Source organism: Trachypithecus francoisi, unplaced genomic scaffold (assembly GCF_009764315.1).
Source record: "Trachypithecus francoisi isolate TF-2019V2 unplaced genomic scaffold, Tfra_2.0 Lachesis_group7, whole genome shotgun sequence".
Classification (NCBI taxonomy): domain Eukaryota; kingdom Metazoa; phylum Chordata; class Mammalia; order Primates; family Cercopithecidae; genus Trachypithecus; species Trachypithecus francoisi.
The window spans coordinates 50534399-50557975 of NW_022681472.1; the positions used below are offsets into that span (position 1 = coordinate 50534399).

Consider the following 23577-nt stretch of genomic DNA (forward strand, 5'->3'; position numbering starts at 1 on the left):
GGCCAAAGTGGAAGGATCTCTTGAGACCAAGGTTTGAGACTAGCCTGGGCAACATGGCAAGAATCCTGTCTCTACAAAAATAAAATTTAAAAAAGAAGTAGTTTGTGTCCATATATAACAGTTGTATGTGATCTTTTAAACCATGATAATCAAAACTTACTGAGTTGAACATTTTACATGGGTTTAGGTTTATAGTGAGTTATTCTTCAATGAAAAAAAAAATCCTGAAAGGAAAAAAAATAATTTCTGAATGAGCCTGTACTTTTTTTAGATATTGGGTCTTACATTCCTTTGGATTACTTTTTGATATTCATAGACTAATTTTTGTACCATCTTACCCTTTCTTTCTTTCTTTTTTTTTCTTTTTTTTTGAGACAAGATCTGGCTGTGTTGCCCAGGCTGGAATGCAGTGGTGCCATCTCGGTTCACTACAACCTCTGCCTCCTGGGCTAAAGCAATTTTCCTGCTTCAGCCTCCCAAGTAGCTGGGATTACAAGCACTCGCCACCACACAGGCTAATTTTTTGAAGAGACATGCTTTCACCATGTTACCCAGTCTGGTTTCGAACTCATGAGCTCAAGCAATCTGCCTGCCTCTGGAAGTGTTGGGGTTACAGGCATAAGCCACCACATTTAGCTTCATCTTAACCACTTTTTTTTTTTTTTTTAACAGAGTCTCGCTCTGTCACCCAGGCTGGAGCGCAGTGGCGTGATCTCTGCTCACTGCAAGCTCCGCCTCCAGGTTCACTGTGTTCTCCTACCTCAGCCTCCCGAATAGCTGGGACTACAGGCGCTTGCCACCACGCCCGGCTAATTTTTTGTATTTTTTAGTAGAGATGGGGTTTCACCGTGTTAGCCAGGATGGTCTCAATCTTCTGACCTCGTGATCTGCCCGCCTCGGCCTCCCAAAGTGCTGGGATTACAGGCATGAGCCACTGTGCCTGGCCCATCTTAACCATTTTTAAGTGTAGTGTTCTATTGTGTGAAGTATATTTATGTTGTGACACAGATCTTTGAACTTTTTCCTCTTGCAGAATATAGATTTTAAATTTTTTTTTTTTTTTTTTTTTTTTTTTTTTTTTTTTTGTTGAGACGGAGTCTCGCTCTGTCACCCAGGCTGGAGTGCGGTGGCCGATCTCAGCTCACTGCAAGCTCCGCCTCCCGGGTTTACGCCATTCTCTCGCCTCAGCCTCCCAAGTAGCTGGGACTACAGGCGCCCGCCATCTCGCCCGGCTAATTTTTTGTATTTTTTTAGTAGAGACGGGGTTTCACCGTGTAGCCAGGATGGTCTCGATCTCCTGACCTCGTGATCCGCCCGTCTCGCCTCCCAAAGTGCTGGGATTACAGGCTGAGCCACCGCGCCCGGCCCATAGATTTTAATTTTTTTTTTTTTTTTTTTTTTTTTTTTTTTTTTTTTTTGAGACGGAGTCTCGCTCTGTCACCCAGGCTGGAGTGCGGTGGCCGATCTCAGCTCACTGCAAGCTCCGCCTCCCGGGTTTACGCCATTCTCTCGCCTCAGCCTCCCAAGTAGCTGGGACTACAGGCGCCCGCCATCTCGCCCGCTAATTTTTTGTATTTTTTTTAGTAGAGACGGGGTTTCACCGTGTAGCCAGGATGGTCTCGATCTCCTGACTCGTGATCCGCCCGTCTCGGCCTCCCAAAGTGCTGGGATTACAGGCTTGAGCCACCGCGCCCGGCCCATAGATTTTAAATTTTATCTTATTTTATTTTTTTATTTTATTATTTTTTTGAGACAGAGTCTTGCTCTGTCGCCCAGGCTGGAGTACAGTGGCGCAATCTATGCTCACTGCAACCTCCGCCTCCCAGGTTCAAGTGATTCTCCTGCCTCAGCCTCCTGAGTAGCTGAGATTACAGGCACCCGCCACCACACCCAGCTAATTTTTGTATTTTTAGTAGAGACAAGGTTTCACCAGGTTGGCCAGGCTGGTCTCGAACTCCTGACTTCAGGTGATCCACCTGCCTTGGCCTCCCAAAGTGTTGGGATTACAGACATGAGCCATGGCGCCCGGCCTATACTTTAATTTTTAAAACAATTTTAGATTTGCAGAAGAATTGAGCAGATACAGTTCCTATATTACACTCCCACATATGGAGTTTCCTTATTAAAATTTTACGTTGGTATGGTACATTTGTTAGAATTAATGAAGCAATACTGATACATTATTATTAATTTAGGATCATGTGTTATTCAGAATTCAGATTTCCTTATTTTTTTTTTTTTTTTTTGTATTTTGTATTTTTAGTAGAGACGGGGTTTCACCGTATTAGCCAGGATGGTCTCGATCTCCTGACCTCGTGATCCGCCCGTCTCGGCCTCCCAAAGTGCTGGGATTACAGGCTTGAGCCACCGCGCCCGGCCAGATTTCCTTATTTTTTACCTTATGTATATATATATATTTTTTGAGACGGAGTCTTGCTCTGTTGCCCAGGCTGGAGTGCAGTGGCGTGATCTCGGCCCACTGCAAGCTCTGCCTCCCAGGTTCACAGCATTCTCCTGCCTCAGCCTCCCGAGTAGCTGGGACTACAGGCGCCCGCCACCACACCCGGCTAATTTTTTGTATTTTTAGTAGAGACGGGGTTTCGCCATGTTAATCAGGATGGTCTCGATCTCCTGATCTCGTGATCTGCCCGTCTCAGCCTCCCAAAGTGCTGGGATTACAGTCGTGAGCCAATGCGCCCAGCCTTTTTTTTTTTTCTTATTTTTGAGATGGAATCTCGCTCTGTCACTCAGGCCGGAGTGCAGTGGCGTGATCTCGGCGTGCTGCAACCTCCACCTCCTAGATTCAATGATTCTTGTGCCTCAGCCTCCCGTGTAGCTGGGATTACAAGTGTGCGCCACCACACCCAGCTAATTTTTGTGTTTTAGTTTCACCATGTTGGCCAGGCTGGTCTCAAACTCCTGACCTCAAGTGATCTGCCCGCCTTGGCCTCCCAAAGTGCCACAGTTTCCGACCCGTAATGTCTTTTTTCTGTCCCAGTAGCCCATCCGTGATACCACGTGACACTTATGTCTGTTAAGCTTCTCTTGGCTTTGATACTTTCTCAAGCTCTTGTTCTTGATGACCTTGACGGTTTGAGAGATATATTTATAGGATGCCCCTCTATTGGAATTTATCTGATGCTTTTCTCACAATTAGACTCGAGTTGTGGGTTTTGGGGACAAAGACCATAGAGATAGAATGCCATTTTTAATCACATCATATCAAGGGTACATATTACCTTTTGATTACTTTTAATATGCTTTTCAGATGTATTATTTCAACGCTTTGCAAAGATTTTCATTGGCTGTCTTGCAGCGGTTACTAGTGGTATGATGTATGCTCTCTACTTATCAGCATACCATGAACGGAAATTCTGGTTTTCCAACAGGCAGGTAAGAAGAAAGAATTTTGAGCACATGAAACTTTTTTCCCAGGGAACCAGAATATATGTATGATAAGTATGACAAGTGCTGTCTTATTTATGGCTATTAGGAACAAAGTGCTCCAGAAGCTGTTTTGAGAATATAGTTATAGTATCAACCTTAAAACACTTAATAGTGTATTTTATAGAATAAAACTATGAGGGTGCAATTAACTTATCAGGGACTTTTGATGACAGTGAAATGTTAGGGAGTTTAGCCAGCCTTTTCATAGTTTTGGTAGGTAGTTCACATTTCAGAAACAATCTGTGGAAGTTTTAGTATTAAAATCTTTTAATTTTTAGATCACATGATTAGAATGTTTTTGAGGGAGTTGAAAGGGATTAACAGGCATCACATAGTATTAAGATTTTGCCTCATTACTGTGTTTAGTGTTTGGTTTTCAATCATGTATATTTCCACAGATTCTTCAGTTGCTATAGTTGTATTTATAATTTCATAGTTTGACTTTTGAATAAGTTTGTTTGCAGAGTCCTCTTGGCTTTGTAGAGTTTTTAAATTTTTGAGCCCAAACTGGGTTTTTTGTTCTTATTTTTTAGTCAAGCTGACCAAGTATTTTAAAGCAATTGGTTTAATTAACACCATCAAGACATTTAACTAATGACTATGTCTGTCTTGATTTAGCTATTACTGTAGCATGTATTATTTCCCTGGAAATGTTACGCAGATTAACTGCAGTTCTCAACAGTGGATGTATGACAGAATCATCTAGGGAGCTTTCAAAGATAACCTCCCTCTCAGATTCTTAGGTAGAGGCAGTGGGACATGCTGTGATCAGTATGTCGATGAATATTTTTAGGTGATTATGTTGTATAGGCAGAACTGAGAATAACCAAAGCTTTGAAAATTAGAAGGCCTTCATTAAGAACTTTGTTTTACAAAGCTTTGTGTATGGGTCAGGAGCATTGGCAGAATCTGGGAGCTTTTTCAGAATCATAGACTCTCAGACTCCACTTTTTTTTTTTTTTTTTTTTGAGACGGAGTCTCGCTCTGTCGCCCAGGCTGGGGTGCAGTGGCCAGATCTCAGCTCGCTGCAAGCTCTGCCTCCCGGGTTTACACCATTCTCCTGCCTCAGCCTCCCGAGTAGCTGGGACTACAGGCGCCCACCACCTCGCCTGGCTAGTTCTTTGTATTTTTTTAGTAAAGACGGGGTTTCACCGTGTTAGCCAGGATGGTCTCGATCTCCTGACCTCGTGATCCGCCCGTCTCGGCCTCCCAAAGTGCTGGGATTACAGGCTTGAGCCACTGCGCCCGGCCCAGACTCCACTTTAAAATCAGAATCTGCAGTTGAATAAGGTCTTCAGGTATTTCATATGCCCAGTAGACTTGAGAAGCACTGATTGAGAGTTTACATCTTTGAAATCTTAGAAACAAATGTTTGCATTCATAAAAAAAAATTTAAAGTAATTTATTTAGGTCAGTAAGCTCTTAGTTCATTCAGACTGCTATAACAAAGTACCATAAGCTTATAAACAACAGAATGGCTAATAAACAGCAGAAATTTATTTCTTACAGTTCTGGATGCTGAGAAGTCCTAGATAAGGCATGGGCAGATTTGATGTCTGGTGAGGGCTTGCTTCCTGGTTTATAACAGGGATCATCTTGCTGCATCCTCACATGGTGGAAGGAGCAAGGGATCTCTGTGGGGCCTCTTTTATAAGGACATTAATCCCATTCATGAAGGAACTGCCCTCATGACCTAATCACCTCCCAGATATCCCACTTCCAAATATCTTCTCATTGGGTGTTAGGTTTCAGCATATGTATTTTAGGAGGACACATATATTCAGACCATAGCAAACTCAAGATGGGGAAAAATAGATCTGAAAAGACTTCCTCTTGGAGAGTCACAATATATAAGATATACTGAAACTCTGAAAAGCCTTATAATAAAGCTATTTAACTTTGTTTAATCTAGTCTTTCTCAGAATTTATTTAACTACAGAATTCTTTTTTGGTAACATCCGTTAACATTTTAGGAAGTTCTGTTGATCAAACTTTGTGAAAAGTGCTCTAATATCTTTTGTTTTTGTATTAATTGATACATATTATGCATAAAAATAATTCATTTGATTTTAAAAGATTATAGATTCATAAAATTTTGATTCAGTCTAAAAAGCACAAAGCCTCCTAATGTTATTTTTACTATTATATTCTTAGTTCTAATTAGCCTGATTGTAGGAATTTTAAGATTTGCTGTACCTCTGGAAGTTCATGTGTAGAGTACTGATTAAGTATCTGTTGCTCTTGCAAAGTACTAATTCAAGACTTGCTGTTCTGGATACATAGAGATGTGGAACAGTAATAGAAAATATGACTTTCCCCTTAAACTTGTCTTTTTATTGTGGAGTCTAACACTTCAACTATCTTTCGTTATTGCCTGTCTTACTATTCTTGCTATTCTTAGGGGATGTCTTGTGGTTTTCCTTCTAGATTTTCCTGATATATATTATATATAACAAGTGATGACTTGTGATTTACAATTCATTTTAAACCTTAATGTTTCATTAAAATTATTGCCAGATTACTAAAAAGTTAAGTTCCTCATTAATGGAGTCACAAGTAATTAAAGAAAATTCATGTCTTTGAATAAAAGGATAAATATTATTAATATGTTAATTTGGAAGGTGAGAATTTAGAAGGTGAGAAGGAAGACAGAAGATTGAGGCTGAAATTTATTTTATTTTATTATTATTGTTATTATTTTTGGAGACAGAGTCTCGCTCTGTGTCCCAGGCTGCAGTGTGGTGGTGTGATCTCAGCTCACTGCAACCTCTGCCTCCTGAGTTCAAGCGATTCTCCCGCCTCCCGAGTAGCTGGGGTTACAGGCACACACCACGACGCCTGGCTAACTTTTGTATTTTTAGTAGAGACAGGGTTTCACCATGTTAACCAGGCTAGTCTCAAACTCCTGACCTCAAGTGATCCACCCGTTTCGGCCTCCGAAAGTGCTGGGATTACAGGCGTTAGCCACCACGCTGGGCCAGAGGCTGAAATTGAAAACTTCAGAAAATCCAGCCTAGACAACATTGTGAGACCCCCTTGTTTACAAAACAAAACAAAACAAAACAAAAAAAACGTCGGCCATGTGCCTGTAGTCCTAGCTACTGGGTAGGCTGAGGTGGGAGGATCATTTGAGGTTTCAGTGAGCCATGATTGTGCCTCTGCACACCAGCCTGGGTAACAGGGAGAGACTCCATCTCTTGAAAAGCAAAAAAAACTAAATCTTAGGGCCGGGCGTGGTAGCTCATACCTGTAATCCCGGCACTTTGGGAGGCCAAGATGGGCGGATCATGAGGTCCGGAGATCGAGACCATCCTGACTAACACAGTGAAACCCTGTCTCTACTGAAAATACAAAAAAATAGCCGGGCGTGGTGGCGGGCGCCTGTGGTCCCAGCTACTCTGAGGCTGAGGCAGGAGAAGGGTGTGAACCCAGGAGGCGGAGCTTGCAGTGAGCCGAGATTGCACCACTGCACTCCAGCCTGGGCGACAGAGCAAGACTCTGTCTCAAAAAAAAAAAGAAAAAAAATCAATTTTAAATAACTATTTCATTTTCTTTTAGGAGCTTGAACGGGAAATCACGTTTCAGGGTGACAGTGCCATTTATTATTCCTATTATAAAGATATGTTAAAGGCACCTTCATTTGAAAGAGGTATGATAACCACAGTTACATTTTTAATAACAATATTTTCCTTTTTCTTTTCTTTTCTTTTTTTTTTTTTCCCCAAGATGGAGTCTTGCTTTGTCACCCAGGCTGGAGTGCAGTGGTGCGATCTCGGCTCACTGCAGCCTCCACCTCCCGGGTTCAAGCAATTCTCCTGCCTCAGCCTCCCGAGTAGCTGGGATTAAAGGCACACGCCACCACGCCCGGCTAATTTTTGTGTACTTAGTAGAGACGGGGTTTCACCATGTTGGCCAGGCTGATCTCGATCTCCTGACCTCATGATCCGCCTGCCTTGGCCTCCCAAAGTGCTGGGATTACAGGCGTGAGCCACCGCTCCTGGCCATAATGTCAACATTTTTCTTAAATAAAACATTGTTCTTCTATTTTAGAACCTTTCCTCCTCCTTTTATTTTTACTCGACATGTAGTAATTGTGCATATTTATGGGGAGTGATATTTTCATATTATACACAATGTATAATCATCAAATCAGGGTAGTTAGCATATCCATCACATTGGACATATATCACTTCCTTGTGTTATGAATATCCAAAATCGACTCTCAGCTTTTTGAAAATATACACTAAATTGTTGTTAACCATATTCATTCTATAGTACTACAGAATACTAGAAGTTATTTTTCCTATCTAGCTGTAATTTTGTATCCATTAACCAATCTCTCCCTATCCTCCCCTCCCCTCTGCTCTTCCCAGCCTCTAATAATCTCTGTTCTACTATATTGGGACCTTTCATGTGGGGATTTGTCTCAGAATATAGATATTTCTCTTTATTGTGCTAAATTTTTAAAAATTGGAAAATGCAACATGGAGTATTCTATTTGGGATCTTTCTTGATAACAATATTAAATATTTAAGGACTATTGAATGACATGTTTAATTACTGTGAAGCAGAATAAATAATCTGGAGAAAAATCTTTCTGTCTTTAGGTGTTTATGAACTGACACACAATAACAAAACTGTATCTCTGAAGACTATAAATGCAGTGCAGCAAATGTCTCTATATCCGGAACTTATTGCTAGCGTTTTATACCAAGCCACTGGTAGCAATGTATGTATTTTTCTTTGGACCCTATTATTTATTTTCTCATGTAGTCATGAATCCTCGAATTATTTAATGCATGCTATTATCTTGTTCTGTTTCTGTTTTTTCCACATAGGAGATTATTGAGCCAGTGTATTTCTATATTGGCATTGTTTTTGGATTGCAAGGAATATATGTTACTGCTTTATTTGTTACAAGTTGGCTTATGAGTGGAACGTGGCTAGCAGGAATGCTTACTGTTGCATGGTTCATTATTAACAGGTAAGAAAGCTGTTTTAATTGATTTTTAAAAACTTTCTGTGCCTATAGTAGTCAGAGTTCTGAAAATGCCTCCCCTCCCCAACATTCCTCACTCTAATTCTCAGAACCTGTGAATATGATGAGATGCCATTCCCATGATTATGATACTTTATATAGCACGTTAGACAGACTGGAAAGATTACCCTGTGGGCCTGGTCTAATCACGTGAGCCCTTAAAACCAAAGTGCTTTCTCCAGCCTGTGTAGAAAGAGAGGTCAGAGAGATTTGAGGTATGAGAAGGATTTTCTGCACCACTACAGGTATGAAGCAAGGAGGAAATGAATTCTGCTAGTAGCCAATGAGATTGTAAGAGGACTACAAGCCCCTGATGAAAACTTTAGCCCTGGCTGATGCCTTGATTTTAGCTTAGGGATGCTAAGCAGAGCATCCAGCCATACTCTGCTGGCCTTTGTGAGATAATAAATTTGTGTTGTTTTATGCCACTACATGCAAAAATTGAGACATAATATACCAGCATATTCTTTTGGATCTTTTTCTTTTTTTTAATTCATCCTAATCCTTAGAATCTGAATTTTGGGTCATCTTCTAGGTGAATGTGTGTGTATATTCATCTATGTATTTGTATATGTATTTTTTACTAAAATCAGTAAATTACCAAAAAAAAATAGTTTTTTTTGTTTTGTTTTGTTTTGTTTTTTTGAGAAGGAGTCTTGCTCTGTCACCCAGGCTGGAGTGCAGTGGCGCGATCTCAGCTCACTGCAAGCTCCACCTCCCGGGTTCCCGCCATTCTCCTGCCTCAGCCTCCAGAGTAGCTGGGACTACAGGCGCCCGCCACCATGCCTGGCTAATTTTTTTGTATTTTTAGTAGAGATGGGGTTTCACCATCTTGGCTAGGATGGTCTCGATCTCCTGACCTCGTGATCCACCCACCTTGGCCTCCCAGAGTACTGGGATTACCAGTGTGAGCCACTGCGCCTGGCTGCAATACTTTTTTTTTTTAATGCTGCTTTCTCTGTTCAACTGTCACTGCCTTTACATTTCAGTAACATTTTATCTAATACCCAACCTTATTACAGTTTCCCTGGTTGACCCTAAAATACTCTATATAGCTGATTTATGCAAATCAGGATTTAATCCAGGACTCCATAGTGCATCTGGTTGTTCTGTTCCTTGATACTCTAAATCTAACATAGTCCCCCTTTTTATGTTGAAGAGACTAAGTCTTGTTGCATCCTGTGGTGTCATTTAGCTTTTACCTTTATCTCCTGTGTTTCTGTAATCTGGAAATTATATGTAAAGGCTTGATGGGTTCAAAATAAACAGTTCTGGTTGAAATATATGCTAGATTATATATTTTTCTTTTTTTTTTTTTTTTTTTTTTTTTTTTTTTTTTTTTGAGACGGAGTCTTGCTCTGCCGCCCAGGCTGGAGTGCAGTGGCCGGGTCTCAGCTCACTGCAAGCTCCGCCTCCCGGGTTTACGCCATTCTCCTGCCTCAGCCTCCTGAGCAGCTGGGACTACAGGCGCCCGCCACATCGCCCGGCTAGTTTTTTTTGTATTTTTTAGTAGAGACGGGGTTTCACCATGTTAGCCAGGATGGTCTCGATCTCCTGACCTCGTGATCCGCCCGTCTCGGCCTCCCAAAGTGCTGGGATTACAGGCTTGAGCCACCGCGCCCGGCCAGATTATATATTTTTCATATTCCATGACAGTAGAAGTTATATTTAATTGATCAACCCCTAGTGAAGCTGAGATTGACTGCTGGTTTGGGGGAATGGCAGTCTGATCTCTCCATTGAATAGTTATGTTTTTCTCTAATAACTGGAGAATAATCTGTGTGGTGTGTTTTAGCACCAAATGAATGTCCTTTTTGCCATTAAGCATTTACCTAATAGTTGTAACACCAGTTTATAACCTTTGCCTTAAAGTAATAATTTTATCAGGGTTTATAAAATTATATTTTTCTATTTTCATTAGCTACATTCTTCATTCTTCAAAAGTAGAATTTTTCTTCATTAACCAGGGCTTTTTGGTTACTTTAAAATTTTTTTTTTTTCCCTTTGAGATGGAGTCTTGCTCTGTAGCCCAGGCTGGAGTGCAGTGGCGTGATCTTGGCTCACTGCAAGCTCCGCCTCCCGGGTTCACGCCATTCTCCTGCCTCAGCCTCCTGAGTAGCTGGGACTACAGGCGCCGCCACCATGCCCAGCTAATTTTTTGTATTTTTAGTAGAGACGAGGTTTCACCGTGGTCTCAATCTCCTGACCTCGTGATCCACCTGCCTCGGCCTCCCAAAGTGCTGGGATTACAAGCGTGAGCCACTGCACCCGGCCGGTTACCTTCAAATTTAGTCACTGTTAGAAAGTGAGGACAAATGCTTAATTTCAATTTACCAAGTTCTAAATAAGAGATTAATTTAATAGCTTTCCCAGATAGTGACAAAAACCTTTGATTCTGGTGTTCTGTTTTCTAAGCATCTTTCTGTACTTATGGGTTTTTATTGATTCAGTGATTCATTTTAATTCATTTCATTGATTCAGTCCATTATGATCAATGTTCTTCTGTTGCTCAAATTGTCACAACCTTGGTTAATAGGAGTACCTTTCAGGCTGGCTCCTGAGTTCTTTTGACACAACTTAGTTAATCCTTGAAAGCTTTCTTGTTTTCTGGCTCAACAAGGTGAGTAGGTTTGCACTTTTGCTACAGAAGATTTGTAAACAGCCATTTCTCGTTGGAGCTTTGGTTCCTTTTAGTGTAGAAAATCCAGTCCGGCAACTAGGAGAACAAGATGATGTTTTGTTATGTCAGAAAGTGCCTGGTAGAGGACATTTTGAGTTGCTGTGTACTTTTCTAAAATTCTATTAGGATTTATTTTTAGAAAGAAAGTTATAATAATACTCATAGACTAGGTTTAGGAAGTCTTATATTTTATGGCTGGGCACAGTGGCTCTCGCTTGTAATCCCAGCACTTTGGGAGGCCGAGGTGGGCGGATCACGAGGTCAGGAGATTGAGACCATTCTGGCTAACATGGTGAAACCCCGTCTCTACTAAAAATACAAAAAATTAGCCGGGTGTGGTGGCGGGTGCCTGTAGTCCCAGCTACTCAGGAGGCTGAGGCAGGAGAATGGCAGAGCTTGCAGCAAGCCGAGATCTCCCCACGCACTCCAGCCTGGGCGACAGAGCAAGACTCCGTCTCAAAAAAAAAAAAAAAAGGAAAGTCTTGTTTTTTATTTTTTTTTTTTTGCTTTTATTTTGAGACAGAGTCTATATTTTATTCATTTTTTTACTTTTATTTTGAGACAGAGTCTCATTCTGTTGCTCAGGCTTGGAGTGCAATGGCACGATCGTGGCTCACTGCACCCTCTGGCTTATGGATGCAGTGATTCTCCCACTTCAGCCTCCCCAGTAGCTGGGACTATGGGCACATGCCACCATGCCTGGCTAATTTTTTTTTTTTTTTTTTGAGATAGAGTCTTTCTGTTGCCCAGGCTGGAGTGCAGTGGCGCCATCTCGGCTCACTGCAACCTCCGCCTCCCAGGTTCAAGCAATTCTCCTGCCTCAGCCTTCCAAGTAGCTGGGATTACAGGCACATACCACAATACCCGGCTAATTTTTTTGTATTTTTAGTAGAGATGGGGTTTCACCATATTGGCCAGGCTGTTCTTGAACTTCTGACCTCAACTGATCCGCCACCTCGGCCTCCTAAAGTGCTGGATTACAGCCGTGAGCCACTGCGCCCAGCTAATGCCTGACTAATTTTTATATTTTTTTGGTAAAGTCACGGTTTCACCATGTTTCCCAGGCTGGTCTCAAACTCCTGACCTCAGGTGATCCGCCCGCCTTGGCCTCCCAAAGTGCTGAGATTACAGGCATGAGCCACCATGCCCCACCAAAAGTCTTTTATTTTATTTAGTTATGTTTTGAGATGGATTCTTGCTCTTGTCGCCCAGGCTGGAGTCCAGTGGCACGATCTCGGCTTACTGCAACCTCTGCCCCCCAGGTTCAAGTGACTCTCCTGCCTCAGCCTCCTGAGTAGCTGGGATTACAGGTGCCCGCCACCACACCCAGCTAACTTTTGTATTTTTAGTAGAGATGGGGTTTCGCCGTGTTGGCCAGGCTGGTCTTGAACTCCTGACCTCAAGTGATCCACCCGCCTCAGCCTCCCAAAGTGCTGGGATTACAGATGTGAGCCACTCTGCCTGGCCAATTCTTGTATTTGAAAGTGAAGTGGGGCCAGGTGCAGTGGCTCACATCTATAATTCTAGCACTTTGGGAGACCCAGGTAGGAGGATCACATGAGACCTGAAGTTTGAGATCGGTCTGGGCAACATAGTGAGACCTCATCATCTCCACTTAAAAAAAAATAGCCAGGCTTGGTAGTGTTTGCTTGCAATCCCAGCTACTTGGAAAGCTGAGGCAGTAGGATCACTTAAGCCTGAGGCTGCAGTGAGCTATTGACTGTGCCACTACACTTCAGCCTGTGTGACAAAGAGAGACCCTGTCTCAAAACTAAATGAATGAATGAAGTGGTATTGAATACAAATGATTATTGTATTATTTAAAATACAGACTTTCTAGCCTGGCATGGTGGCTCACGCCTGTAATCCCAGCACTTTGGGAGGCCGAGACAGGTGGATCACAAGGTCAGGAGATCAAGACCATCCTGGCTAACATGGTGAAACCCCGTCTCTACCAAAAATACAAAAAATTAGCCAGGCGTGGTGGCATACACCTGTAGTCCCAGCTACTCAGGAGGCTGAGGCAGGAGAATAGCATGAACCTGGGAGGCGGAGCTTGCAGTGAGCCGAAGTCATGCCACTGCGCTCCAACCTGGGTGACAGAGCAAGACTCTGTCTCAAGAAAAATAAATAATTAAAAAATAAAAAATAAAATAAGAAAATATAGACTTTTTAAAAGGATTGCTTTCTTGGCTGGGTGCAGTGGCTCATGCCTGTATTCCCAGCCCTTAGGGAGGTTGAGGCGGATGGATCACTTGAGGCTGGGAGTTCAAGACCAGCCTTGCCAACAAGGTGAAACCCCATCTCCACTAAAAATACAAAAATTAGCCAGATGTGGTGGCGAGTGGTTGTAGTCCCAGCTACTCAGGAGTCTGAGGCAGGAGAAATGCTTTAACTTGAGAGGCGGAGGCTGCAGTGAGCTGAGATCACGCCACTGCACGCCAGCCAGGGTGACAGAGTGAGAGTCTGTTTCAAAATAAATAAAAATAAAAGGAGGCCGGGCGCGGTGGCTCAAGCCTGTAATCCCAGCACTTTGGGAGGCCGAGACGGGCGGATCACGAGGTCAGGAGATCGAGACCATCCTGGCTAACACAGTGAAACCTCGTCTCTACTAAAAATACAAAAAACTAGCCAGGCGAGGTGGCGGGCGCCTGTAGTCCCAGCTACTCGGGAGGCTGAGGCAGGAGAATGGCGTGAACCCGGGAGGCGGAGCTTGCAGTGAGCTGAGATCCGGCCACTGTACTCCAGCCCGGGCGACAGAGCCAGACTCCGTCTCAAAAATAAATAAATAAATAAAAATAAAAATAAAAAAATAATAAAAGGATTGCTTTTTTGATTGTGTGATGTATTAGTTATTGCTGCATAACAGATCACCCGAAATTTAACAGCTTAAAACAACAAACATCTCACATATTTCTGTGGGTCAGGAATCCCAAGAGGTTTAGATCGGTGGTTCTAGCTCAGGGTCTCTCATGAGATTTCGGTTATGATGTTGGCTTGTACTGTGTGGTCTGAAGGCCTGGCTGGGCTGAAGCATCTGCTTCCAAGCTCACTCGTGGCCATTTACCAGAGGCCCAGTACCGTACTGGCTTTTGGCCAGGGAGGCCTTAGTTTCTTACATATGGGCCTCTCTATAGGGCAGCATGAAACTTGGCAGCTGGTCTCCCTTACAGTGAATAATCCAAGAGAGTATGAGAGTGTGCCACAATGGAAGCCAGGTATCTGTTATAACCTCATCTTAGAAATGATATAACATCACTATGCCATATTTTGTCAGTCACGCAGACCCCTGGTACAGTGTGGGAGGTGACAACACAGGGTATTAATACCAGGAGGCAGGAATCATTGGGATCGTCTTGGAGGCTGGCTACCACATTCAATTAACCTTGCTATTAATTTAATTTAATCCCTACATCTGTCTTCATATTTGAAGAGGAAAAGATACTTTCTCATGTAAACATAATGGTCTTAAAGAGTAAGACTCTCTTATGCAACAAAAGAATAAGACTGTCTTTAGAGATCTTAGTGAGAATTGTAAGAAATAAACAGAAGTGCCGGGCGCGGTGGCTCAAGCCTGTAATCCCAGCACTTTGGGAGGCCGAGATGGGCGGATCACGAGGTCAGGAGATCGAGACCATCCTGGCTAACACGGTGAAACCTCGTCTCTACTAAAAAAAAGCTACAAAAAACTAGCCGGGCGAGGTGGCGGGCGCCTATAGTCCCAGCTACCCGGGAGGCTGAGGCAGGAGAATGGCATGAACCCGGGAGGCGGAGCTTGCAGTGAGCTGAGATCTGGCCACAGCACTCCAGCCTGGGTGACAAAGGGAGACTTCGTCTCAAAAAAAAAAAAAAGAAATAAACAGAAGTCTGACTGCCTTATTTGATGTCACTGATGTATGCTGTATTGCTGGAGTAGAAGTTAAATAGAAAAATTGACCTGGTATATTCTACCGAAATGTGTCTTTTGACAATTGAAATGTTCTTAATAGCTAAGTTTTAAAAAATGTGTTTGTTTGCTTTTTGTTTATATTTTATTGGTATGTATCTTATACTGCAAAATACATTTTAATGCCATGAAAGAATATGCTGTCTCTTTATTCATCAGCTTTATAGCTTATGTTTATGTATGACTTCTTAGAAAAGTATACAAAGATACTAAAGTCATTCCGTTATATTAGGATTATTTGTGTTCTTAATGGTATTTTATGTTACTTGTTCATTAACACTGGAAGGGGAAAGCAGGGTTATAAAATAGTTCCTGTTTGTTCAAACTAAAAGATGTAGGTATACTAGAAAATTTAAAGAGATTTCAGGAAACGGGCATTGTACAGATAGTAGAGGGGGGGAAAAATCAGAGGCGAATGACTCCCTTTGAAGACTTGCCACCAAAATGGACTAACAGAGTCCAGGCTCCACATACAAGCAATGTGGAAATGTAGATGATCTTCTCATATACAAATACATACCTAGGTTTCACTTTCAGGGGGAACATCTTTATATTTGAGGAGCACTGAAAATATATTTGATTAAAAGTCTGTATTTAATCTTTGGCAAAAAAGCAACTGTACATTGTAACACTGTACAGTTGTACAACGGTAACAATAAAGGAATAAGGTGCAAGGAAATGTACATATCATATGTATATATGATATATAGATATAATTGATATGATATATAGATATATATCTTATATAACATATATCATATATAGGTATTATATATAGTGTATATATAGATATAATTGGCAGACAATAATGGAACACATGATACTGATTCTGTTGCGATGATGTTGGTATACTCAGGCTGCTGGTAGAGGTATACGTTTTTTCAATTTTAGGGAGCAGTTTCTCCCAGGAATTCTGTTTTATTCCAAGGAAGTAATTCAAAAGGAAGGAAAGAGTTTGTTACTTCGATTTATGTATTGTATTACTGTTTGTAACAATTTTTTTTTTTTTTTTTTTTGAGACGAAATTTCACTCTTGTTTCCCAGGCTAGAGTGCAGTGACGCGATCTCAGCTCACCGCAACCTCAGCCTCCCAGGTTCAAGTGATTCTCCTGCCTCAGCCTTCTGAGTAGCTGGGACTACAGGCATGCACTACCACGCCCACCTAATTTTGTGTTTTTAGTAGAGACACAGTTCCTCCATGTTGGTCAGGCTGGTCTCGAACTCCGGACCTCAGGTGATCTGCCTGCCTCAGCGTCCCAAAGTGCTGGGATTACAGGTGTGAGCCACCGTGCCTGGCCTTTTTTTTTTTTTTTTAGATGGAGTCTGGCTCTGTTGCCCAGGCTAAAGTGCAGGGGCGCAATCTCGGCTCACTGCAATGTCTGCCTCCTGGGTTCAAGTCATTCTCCTGCTTTAGCCTCCTGAGTAGCTGGGATTACAGGCACCCACCACCATGCCCAGCTAATTTTTGTATTTTTAGTAGAGACAGGGTTTCACCATGTTGGCCAGGCTGATCTCGAACTCCTGACCTCGGGTGATCCACCTGCCTTGGCCTCCCAAAGTGCTGGGATTACAGGCATGAGCCACTGTGCCCAGCCTGTTTGTAATAATTGAAAAAACAATACAGTTATAATTTATAATAGTAATATAGTCATTTGTAATAATATAAAAATTCAGAGGAGAATGGTTAGGTAAATTGTAATACATTAGTACAAGGGAATGTGCAGCCATTGTATTGACATTGTATAGGTGGTTTTCAGCTTTCACATATTATACATTGACATGCCCAACTTAGACATATGTCATCTAACTCCATGTTTCTCAAACTTTAGTTATAAATATTTAAAACTTAAGTTATTCTCATGGATTCATGTGTTGACTTAAGTAATTTGAATTATAAGGCTACCTAAATATAAAACATAAACTAGGTAAAGCTCCTTATACTTAAATGCACTATAAAATTGAAACTAATTTACCAATAAAATAATAACCAGTAAAATATTACTTGAAAATACTAATTTATGTAAAAGTGATATTTTACTGAAACCAAATTGCACACCCTCAGTGTAAATGTGATACCAGTGCAGCAACGGGTTCGTTTGTTTCTCTTCTTTCTTCTCTTTAGAGTCAAGGTTAGCAGGTTCTTGCAACTGTGACACACCTGTACAACTGGGTGCTGTGAATGACTCAGTTCTCATGATTTTGGCTCTGTTCAGTCTACTACAAACAAATTTTTTTTTTTTTTTTACCATAGTGATCAAAACATTGGTTTTTTTGTTGCTGTTGTTTCGGGTTTTTTGAGACAGGGTCTCACTCCCATCACCCAGGCTCAAGTGCAGTGATGTGATCACAGCTCACTGCGCCATCAACCTCCCTAGACGCAGGTAATCCTCCCACCTCAGCTTCCCTAGTAGCTGGGATGACAGGTATACACCACCACACCCTGCTTTTTTTAGTAAAGGTGGAGTCTTGCCATGTTGCCCAGGCTGGTCTCGAACTCCTGGGCTCAAGCAATCTGCCTACCTCAGCCTCCCAAAGTGTTGGGATTACAGACATGAGCCACTGTGCCTGGGTGATTGTTTTATTTGGCAATGTATCATTTATTATTAAGACTATGTCATTTTTTTCTGATTAGCTCAAACCAATTAAAGTGGTACCGCATTGCCAACTAGATGTTAACACCACACAAAAGTGAGCACTGAAGTCCTTTGGCAATAGTGAGTTCCATGGGGATCATCCATGTGATGCATAGTGTTTATTCTGTGATGTTTCTAAACATCATTAAAATGAAAACATGAAATTAAACTCAAAAAGAAGTTGCAGATCTCTGTGAATGTATCAGCAGGTCTGTGTACTCCAAAATTGATCTAATTACTGTTTTGAGCTGTTAGTTTGTGCTACAATGTGCCGGACTCTGCCACTGCAGGAAAGAGGTGGGTCTTATTTGATTTTGTTACCTCCTGCTGTTAGCCTTCTGGTTCTTACTCCCACCACACATTTTGATGGGAAAAGAATGAGTAGCGTAGGTGTCGAGGGAGGTGGTAAAGGGGAGGCTTGTCCAGGATGTCACTTGTGCATGGAATGGCTGGCAGAGATCCTACGCAGTTTGTGCAGCAGACACTGGAGAAGGATTCTCCCATCTGTATTCCAGACACCTACTTTGTGTTTCTGGTGCAGAGTTTTAAAGATTTGACTGCACTAATATATGGTTAGGTAAACCTTTGGGAAGGGAACTACTGAGTTCAGCTTCCTGGTGCTGGGCTGATGGAGTGGTTGCTGGGGTCCTTCTGCCCCACCTCCTACCTTATGATATGTGAATTTCTTATTTGTCTTTTAGAAAGTTAACTTTCCAAAAAAAATTTTAGGGATAATATTATATGAAAATAGGTGATCTTTAGAACAGGGATTCCCAACTCCCAGGCCACAGACCAGTACCCATCAGTGGCCTGTTAGGAACCTGGCCTCACAGCAGGAGGTGAGTGGCAGCAGCAGCAGTGACAACGATGATGATGACGATAATGATGATGATGACAACTGAAGATTTATCTGTATTTACTGCCACTCCCCATTGCTTGCATTACCACCTGAGTTCTGCCTCCTGTCAGATCAGCAGAGGCATTATATTCTCATAGGAGCACGAACCCTATTGTGAACTGCACATGTGAGGAATCTAGGTTGTGTGCTCCTTATGAGAAGCTAATGCCTGATGATCTGAGGTGGAACAATTTCATCCCCAAACCATCCCCCGCCAGCCCCCCTGTATTAGTCTGTTTTCACACTGCTGGTAAAGAAATACCCAAGACTGGGAAATTTACAAAAGAAAAAGGTTTAATGGACTCAGTTCCATGTGGCTGGAGAGGCCTCACAATCATGGCAGAAGGTGAAAGGCACATCTCACATGGTAGCAGACAAGAGAAGAGAGCTTATGCAGAGAAACTCCTCTTTATAAAACCATCAGATCTTGTGAGACTTATTCACTATCATGAGAATAGCATGGGAAAGACTTGCCCCCATGATTCAGTTACCTCCCACCAACTCCCTCTCACAACACTTGGGAGCTGTGGGAGCTACATTCAAGATGAGATTTGGGTGGGAAAATAGCAAAACCATATCACCCCACATCCATGGATTGTCTTCCACAAAACCAGTCCCTGGTGCCAAAAACATTGAGGGCTGCTGCTTTAGAAGATGTTGGGCATGGGAGTTTGATATTGCAAAGAAATCAACACCAAGACGGAGGATCCCTCAGCAAGACTAGTTTACTTTCTGCAGAAAGGGTGCACTCATCAGCAGTCCAACCACGAGAGCACGCTGAACAAAGGAGTCGAGGACATTTACAACTTTTACATCCTGATGCAACTCCCTAGAGCTGTGTCCCATTTCCATTGGCTGGGATGGGACCTCACACTCTAAACTTAACTCTATTGGCTAATAATTCAGAACTTTCCTAAATAGGGAGAAGGGAAAGAGGACAAAGAAAAGAGGAAGTTAGTGATAAGAGGTCAGAGGGGTTTCCAAAAAAGCAATGGCAAGCATCCTAATCCCGGACTCATTTAGCCTTATCTCAACCTACCAGAACAAGTTGGATCAGCCTCGGAATATACACATACAAACATTTAACCAGGGAATGATAAACCCTTTATGGATTAAGAAACTTTGAAGAACTTCTCTATTCCCTACAGAAGACATGATGTTCATTAAAAGGTATTGAGACAACCAAATCTGGAAAATAAATGCTTATTGCACACATATTAAGATAAATTTCAGATGGATTAATGAGCTTAAACAATGAAATCAGTAATTACTATATAAAAATACTGGTTCATGCTTTTTGTTTTTTTGTTTTTGACCAAGTCTTGCTCTATCACCCAGGCTGTAGTGCAGTGGTGCAATCTCAGCTCACTGCAGCCTCCACCTAGTGGGTTCAAGTGATTCTCGTGCCTCAGCCTCTTGAGTAGCTGGGACTACAGGTGTGCACTACTACAGCCAGCAAATATTTGTATTTTTAATAGAGATGGGGTTTTGTCATGTTGGCCGGGCTGGTCTTGGACTCCTGGCCTCAAGTGATCCACCTGCCTTGGCCTCCCATAGTCACTGTGCCTGGCCTGGTTCATGTTTTAAAAAATTATTTGTAATAGACAAAGTTGGAAACAAAGTGTATAACAATAGGAAATTTATAGTAGATCTACACAATGGTGTGTCATGGTCATTAAATGTTCTTGAATTATGTTTATTGACATGGATATCTTGGAGAGATGTTCATAATATATTGTTAAGTAAAAAGTAGGGAATTAGGAAAGAGCTGAGATTTACTATAATACTGAATGTTTACTAGGTTCTAGGCACTGCTAACTTCCTTGCAGCTTTTGTTTCATTTGACTGTCACATGTGATCCTGTTTTTGCATATATATGTGTATCTGTGTGTGGCTGTGTGTATAAATATATGCAAACCTATCTTCTATGAATGTGTATGTGAATAAGTATTTTAATGCTTTTTAACAGCTTTATTGAGGTATAATTGACATAGAGTGAACCAGACATACTTAAAGTATTCAATTTGATCAATTTAGGCATTTAAATATACCCACAAAATCATCAACACAATCAATATAATGAACATATCCATCACTACCCAAAGTTTCCTCTTTTTTTTTTTTTTTGAGACAGGATCTCACTCTGTCACCCAGGCTGGAGTGCAGTGGTGCAGTCTAGGCTCACTGCAACCTCCATCTCCCAGGTTCCAGCAATTCTCCTGCCTCAGCCTCCTGAGTAGCTGGGGTTATAGACATGTGCCACAATGCCTGGCTAATTTTTATATTTTGAGTAGAGGATGGGTTTCACCATGTTGGCCAGGCTGGTCTCAAATTCCTGACCTCAAGTGATCTGCCCACTTCAGCCTCCCAAAGTGCTGGGATTACAGGCATGAGCCACTATGCCCAGTCTCCAAAATTTCCTTTCTAATACCTCCCTCTTTTCTTACCCAACCACCACTACTATGCTGCTGTCCCCAGGAAATCTGTGTCTGCTTTCTTTTTTTTTTTCTTTTTTTTTCTTTTTTGAGACTGAGTCTCACTCTGTTGCCCAAGCTGGAGTGCAGTGGCACGATCTCGGCTTGCTGCAGCCTCTGCCTCCTGGGTTCAAGCAATTCCTGCCTCAGCCTCCCAAGTAGCTGGGATTACAGGTGCGCACCACCACGGCCAGCTGATTTTTGCGTTTTTAGTAGAGATGGGGTTTCACCATGTTGCCCAGGCTGATCTCAAACTCCTGGGCTCAAACGATTCACACGCCTCAGCCTCCCAAAGTGCTGTGATTACAGGCGTGAGTGAGCACGCCCAGCATGATTTGCTTTCAGTCTCTATAGATTGTGTTTTCTAGAATTATATATTAATGGAGTCATACAGCACATACTTTTTGGTGGTGGGGCTCCAGCTTTTTTTACTCAGTGTTATTTTGGTATTCATGTATGTTGGCTATATTAATAGTTCATTATTTTTTATCACTAAGTTCTATTACATAGTATGGATATATCATAATTCATTTATTCAGATACTGATGGACATTTGGGTAGTTTCCAGTTTTGTGTGGACATATGCTTTCATTTCTTTTGGGTAGAATGGCTAGGTCGTATGGTAGGTGTATATTTAACTTTTAAGATACTGCCAAACTTTTCTAAAGTGATGGTACCATTCTGTTTTTCTACAGAATTGTATAAGAGTTCCATGTGGTCTATATTCTTGTATTTCCCTGATGATTAATGATATTGGGTACCTTTTCATGTGTTTGTTGGTCATTCATGTATTTTGTGAAATGTCTAAGTATTTTGCCCATTTTAAAAGCTTAGACTGCCAGGCGCAGGGTCTCACACCTGTAATCCCACACTTTGGGAGGCTGAAGCAGGAAGATCATGAGATTAAGAGATCTAGGAGACCATCCTGGCCAACATGAGGAAACCCCCCCCTACTAAAAATACAAAAAATAGCTGGACAGGGTGGCACGTGCCTGTAGTCCCACCTACTCAGGAGGCTGAGGCAGGAGAATGGCTTGAACCTGGGAGGCGGAGGTTGCAGTGAGCCGAGATTGTGCCACTGCACTTTAGCCTGGGTGACAGAGTGAGACTCGGTCTCAAAAAAAAAAAAAAGCTTAGATTTATCTTTTAATTGTTTATTTGTCAGAGTTCTTTATTATTGTAGATAACAGTCTTTGGTCTGATCTGTGTACTGTGAATATTTTTTCATAGGCTGTGGCTTGCTGTTTCTTTTAAGATTAGTACTTATAGTATCCTGTCCAAGAAATCTTTCTTTTTTTTTCTTTGTCTTTTTCTTTTTTTTTTTGAGACAGGCTGGAGTGCAGTGATGTGGTCTTGGCTCACTGCAGTCTTGACCTCCCAGGCTCAATGGATCCTGTCACCTCAGCCTTCCAAGTAGCTGGGACTACATGCACGTGCCACCGTGCCTTGCTAATTTTTCTATTTTTTGTAGAAGCGTAGTCTCATTATGTTGCCTAGGCTGGTCTCAAACTCCTAGGCTCAAGTGATCCTTTCACTTCAGCCTCCCAAAGTGCTGGGATTACAGGCATGAGTGAGCCACCATGCCCAGCCTCAATAAATCTTTCTTCACTGGAAATATACTGTAATGTTTTCCTATGTTTTCATCAAGAAATGTTATGGTTTCGGTTTTTAGGTTTAGGTATATGATCTATTTCAAATTAATTTTTATGTACGATGTGAGATAATGGTTGAGATTATTTTCTTTTTCATATAGTTGTCTAGTTGTTACAGCATGATTTTTAAAAAGACTTTCTTTTTACTAGTGTTTTGACTTAGCACTTCGAGTAAAAATGAACTATGTATGTGTGGGTTTATTTCTAGACTGGTCTTTTTTGTCCTATTGATTTGTATATTCTAATTCCAATACCATACTGTATGGATAACTGTTGCTTTTTTATAAGTCAAAATTAGATTGTTTAAGCCTCTAAATGTGTTCTTCTTTGTCCAGATTATTTTGGCTATTGCAGATCCTTAGTACTTCCATATAAATTTTAGCATCAGCTTTTAAATTTCCTTTTTAAAAGCTTGCTCAGATTTTGATAAAGATGTCATGGATCCATCAATTCAACTGGGGAGAACGGACATGTTAACAATATTGAGTCTTCCATTCTGTGGTATATAAAACATGATACATCTGACATATCACTTCATTTATTTAGGGTTTCTTTCTCTCAGCATTTTTGTGGGTTTTCTTCCTTTTTCTTTTTTTGAGACAGGGTCTCTCTCTGTCACCCAGGCTGGAGTGGGAGTGCAGTGGCACAATCTTGGCTCACTGCAGCCTCGACCTGGGTTCAAGCGATCTTCTTGCTTCACTCTACCATGTAAGTGGGACCATGGAAGTCACACCCGGCTAATTTTTATATTTTTGGTAGAGATGGGATTTTGCCATGTTGACCAGGTTGGTCTTGAACTCCTGGGCTCA

General features: G+C 41.7%; 1 protein-coding gene across 5 annotated transcripts in view; it reads left to right on the forward strand.

Annotated features, from left to right (window-relative positions):
• DPY19L4 (dpy-19 like 4) overlaps positions 1-23577 on the forward strand; it is a 75870-nt gene that overhangs the window by 14917 nt on the left and 37376 nt on the right. For 4 of the 5 annotated variants that reach the window (XR_004435178.1, XM_033202353.1, XM_033202351.1 and 1 more), the window contains exons 3-6: positions 3269-3393; positions 7006-7096; positions 8055-8176; positions 8286-8431. Coding sequence is in view for 4 of the 5 variants with exons in the window: in XM_033202353.1 (XP_033058244.1) it covers positions 3269-3393; positions 7006-7096; positions 8055-8176; positions 8286-8431 (484 nt within the window). In the remaining variant the exon portion in view is untranslated. The remainder of the gene's footprint in view (positions 1-3268; positions 3394-7005; positions 7097-8054; positions 8177-8285; positions 8432-23577) is intronic. The other variant, XM_033202354.1, reaches the window with a different exon arrangement.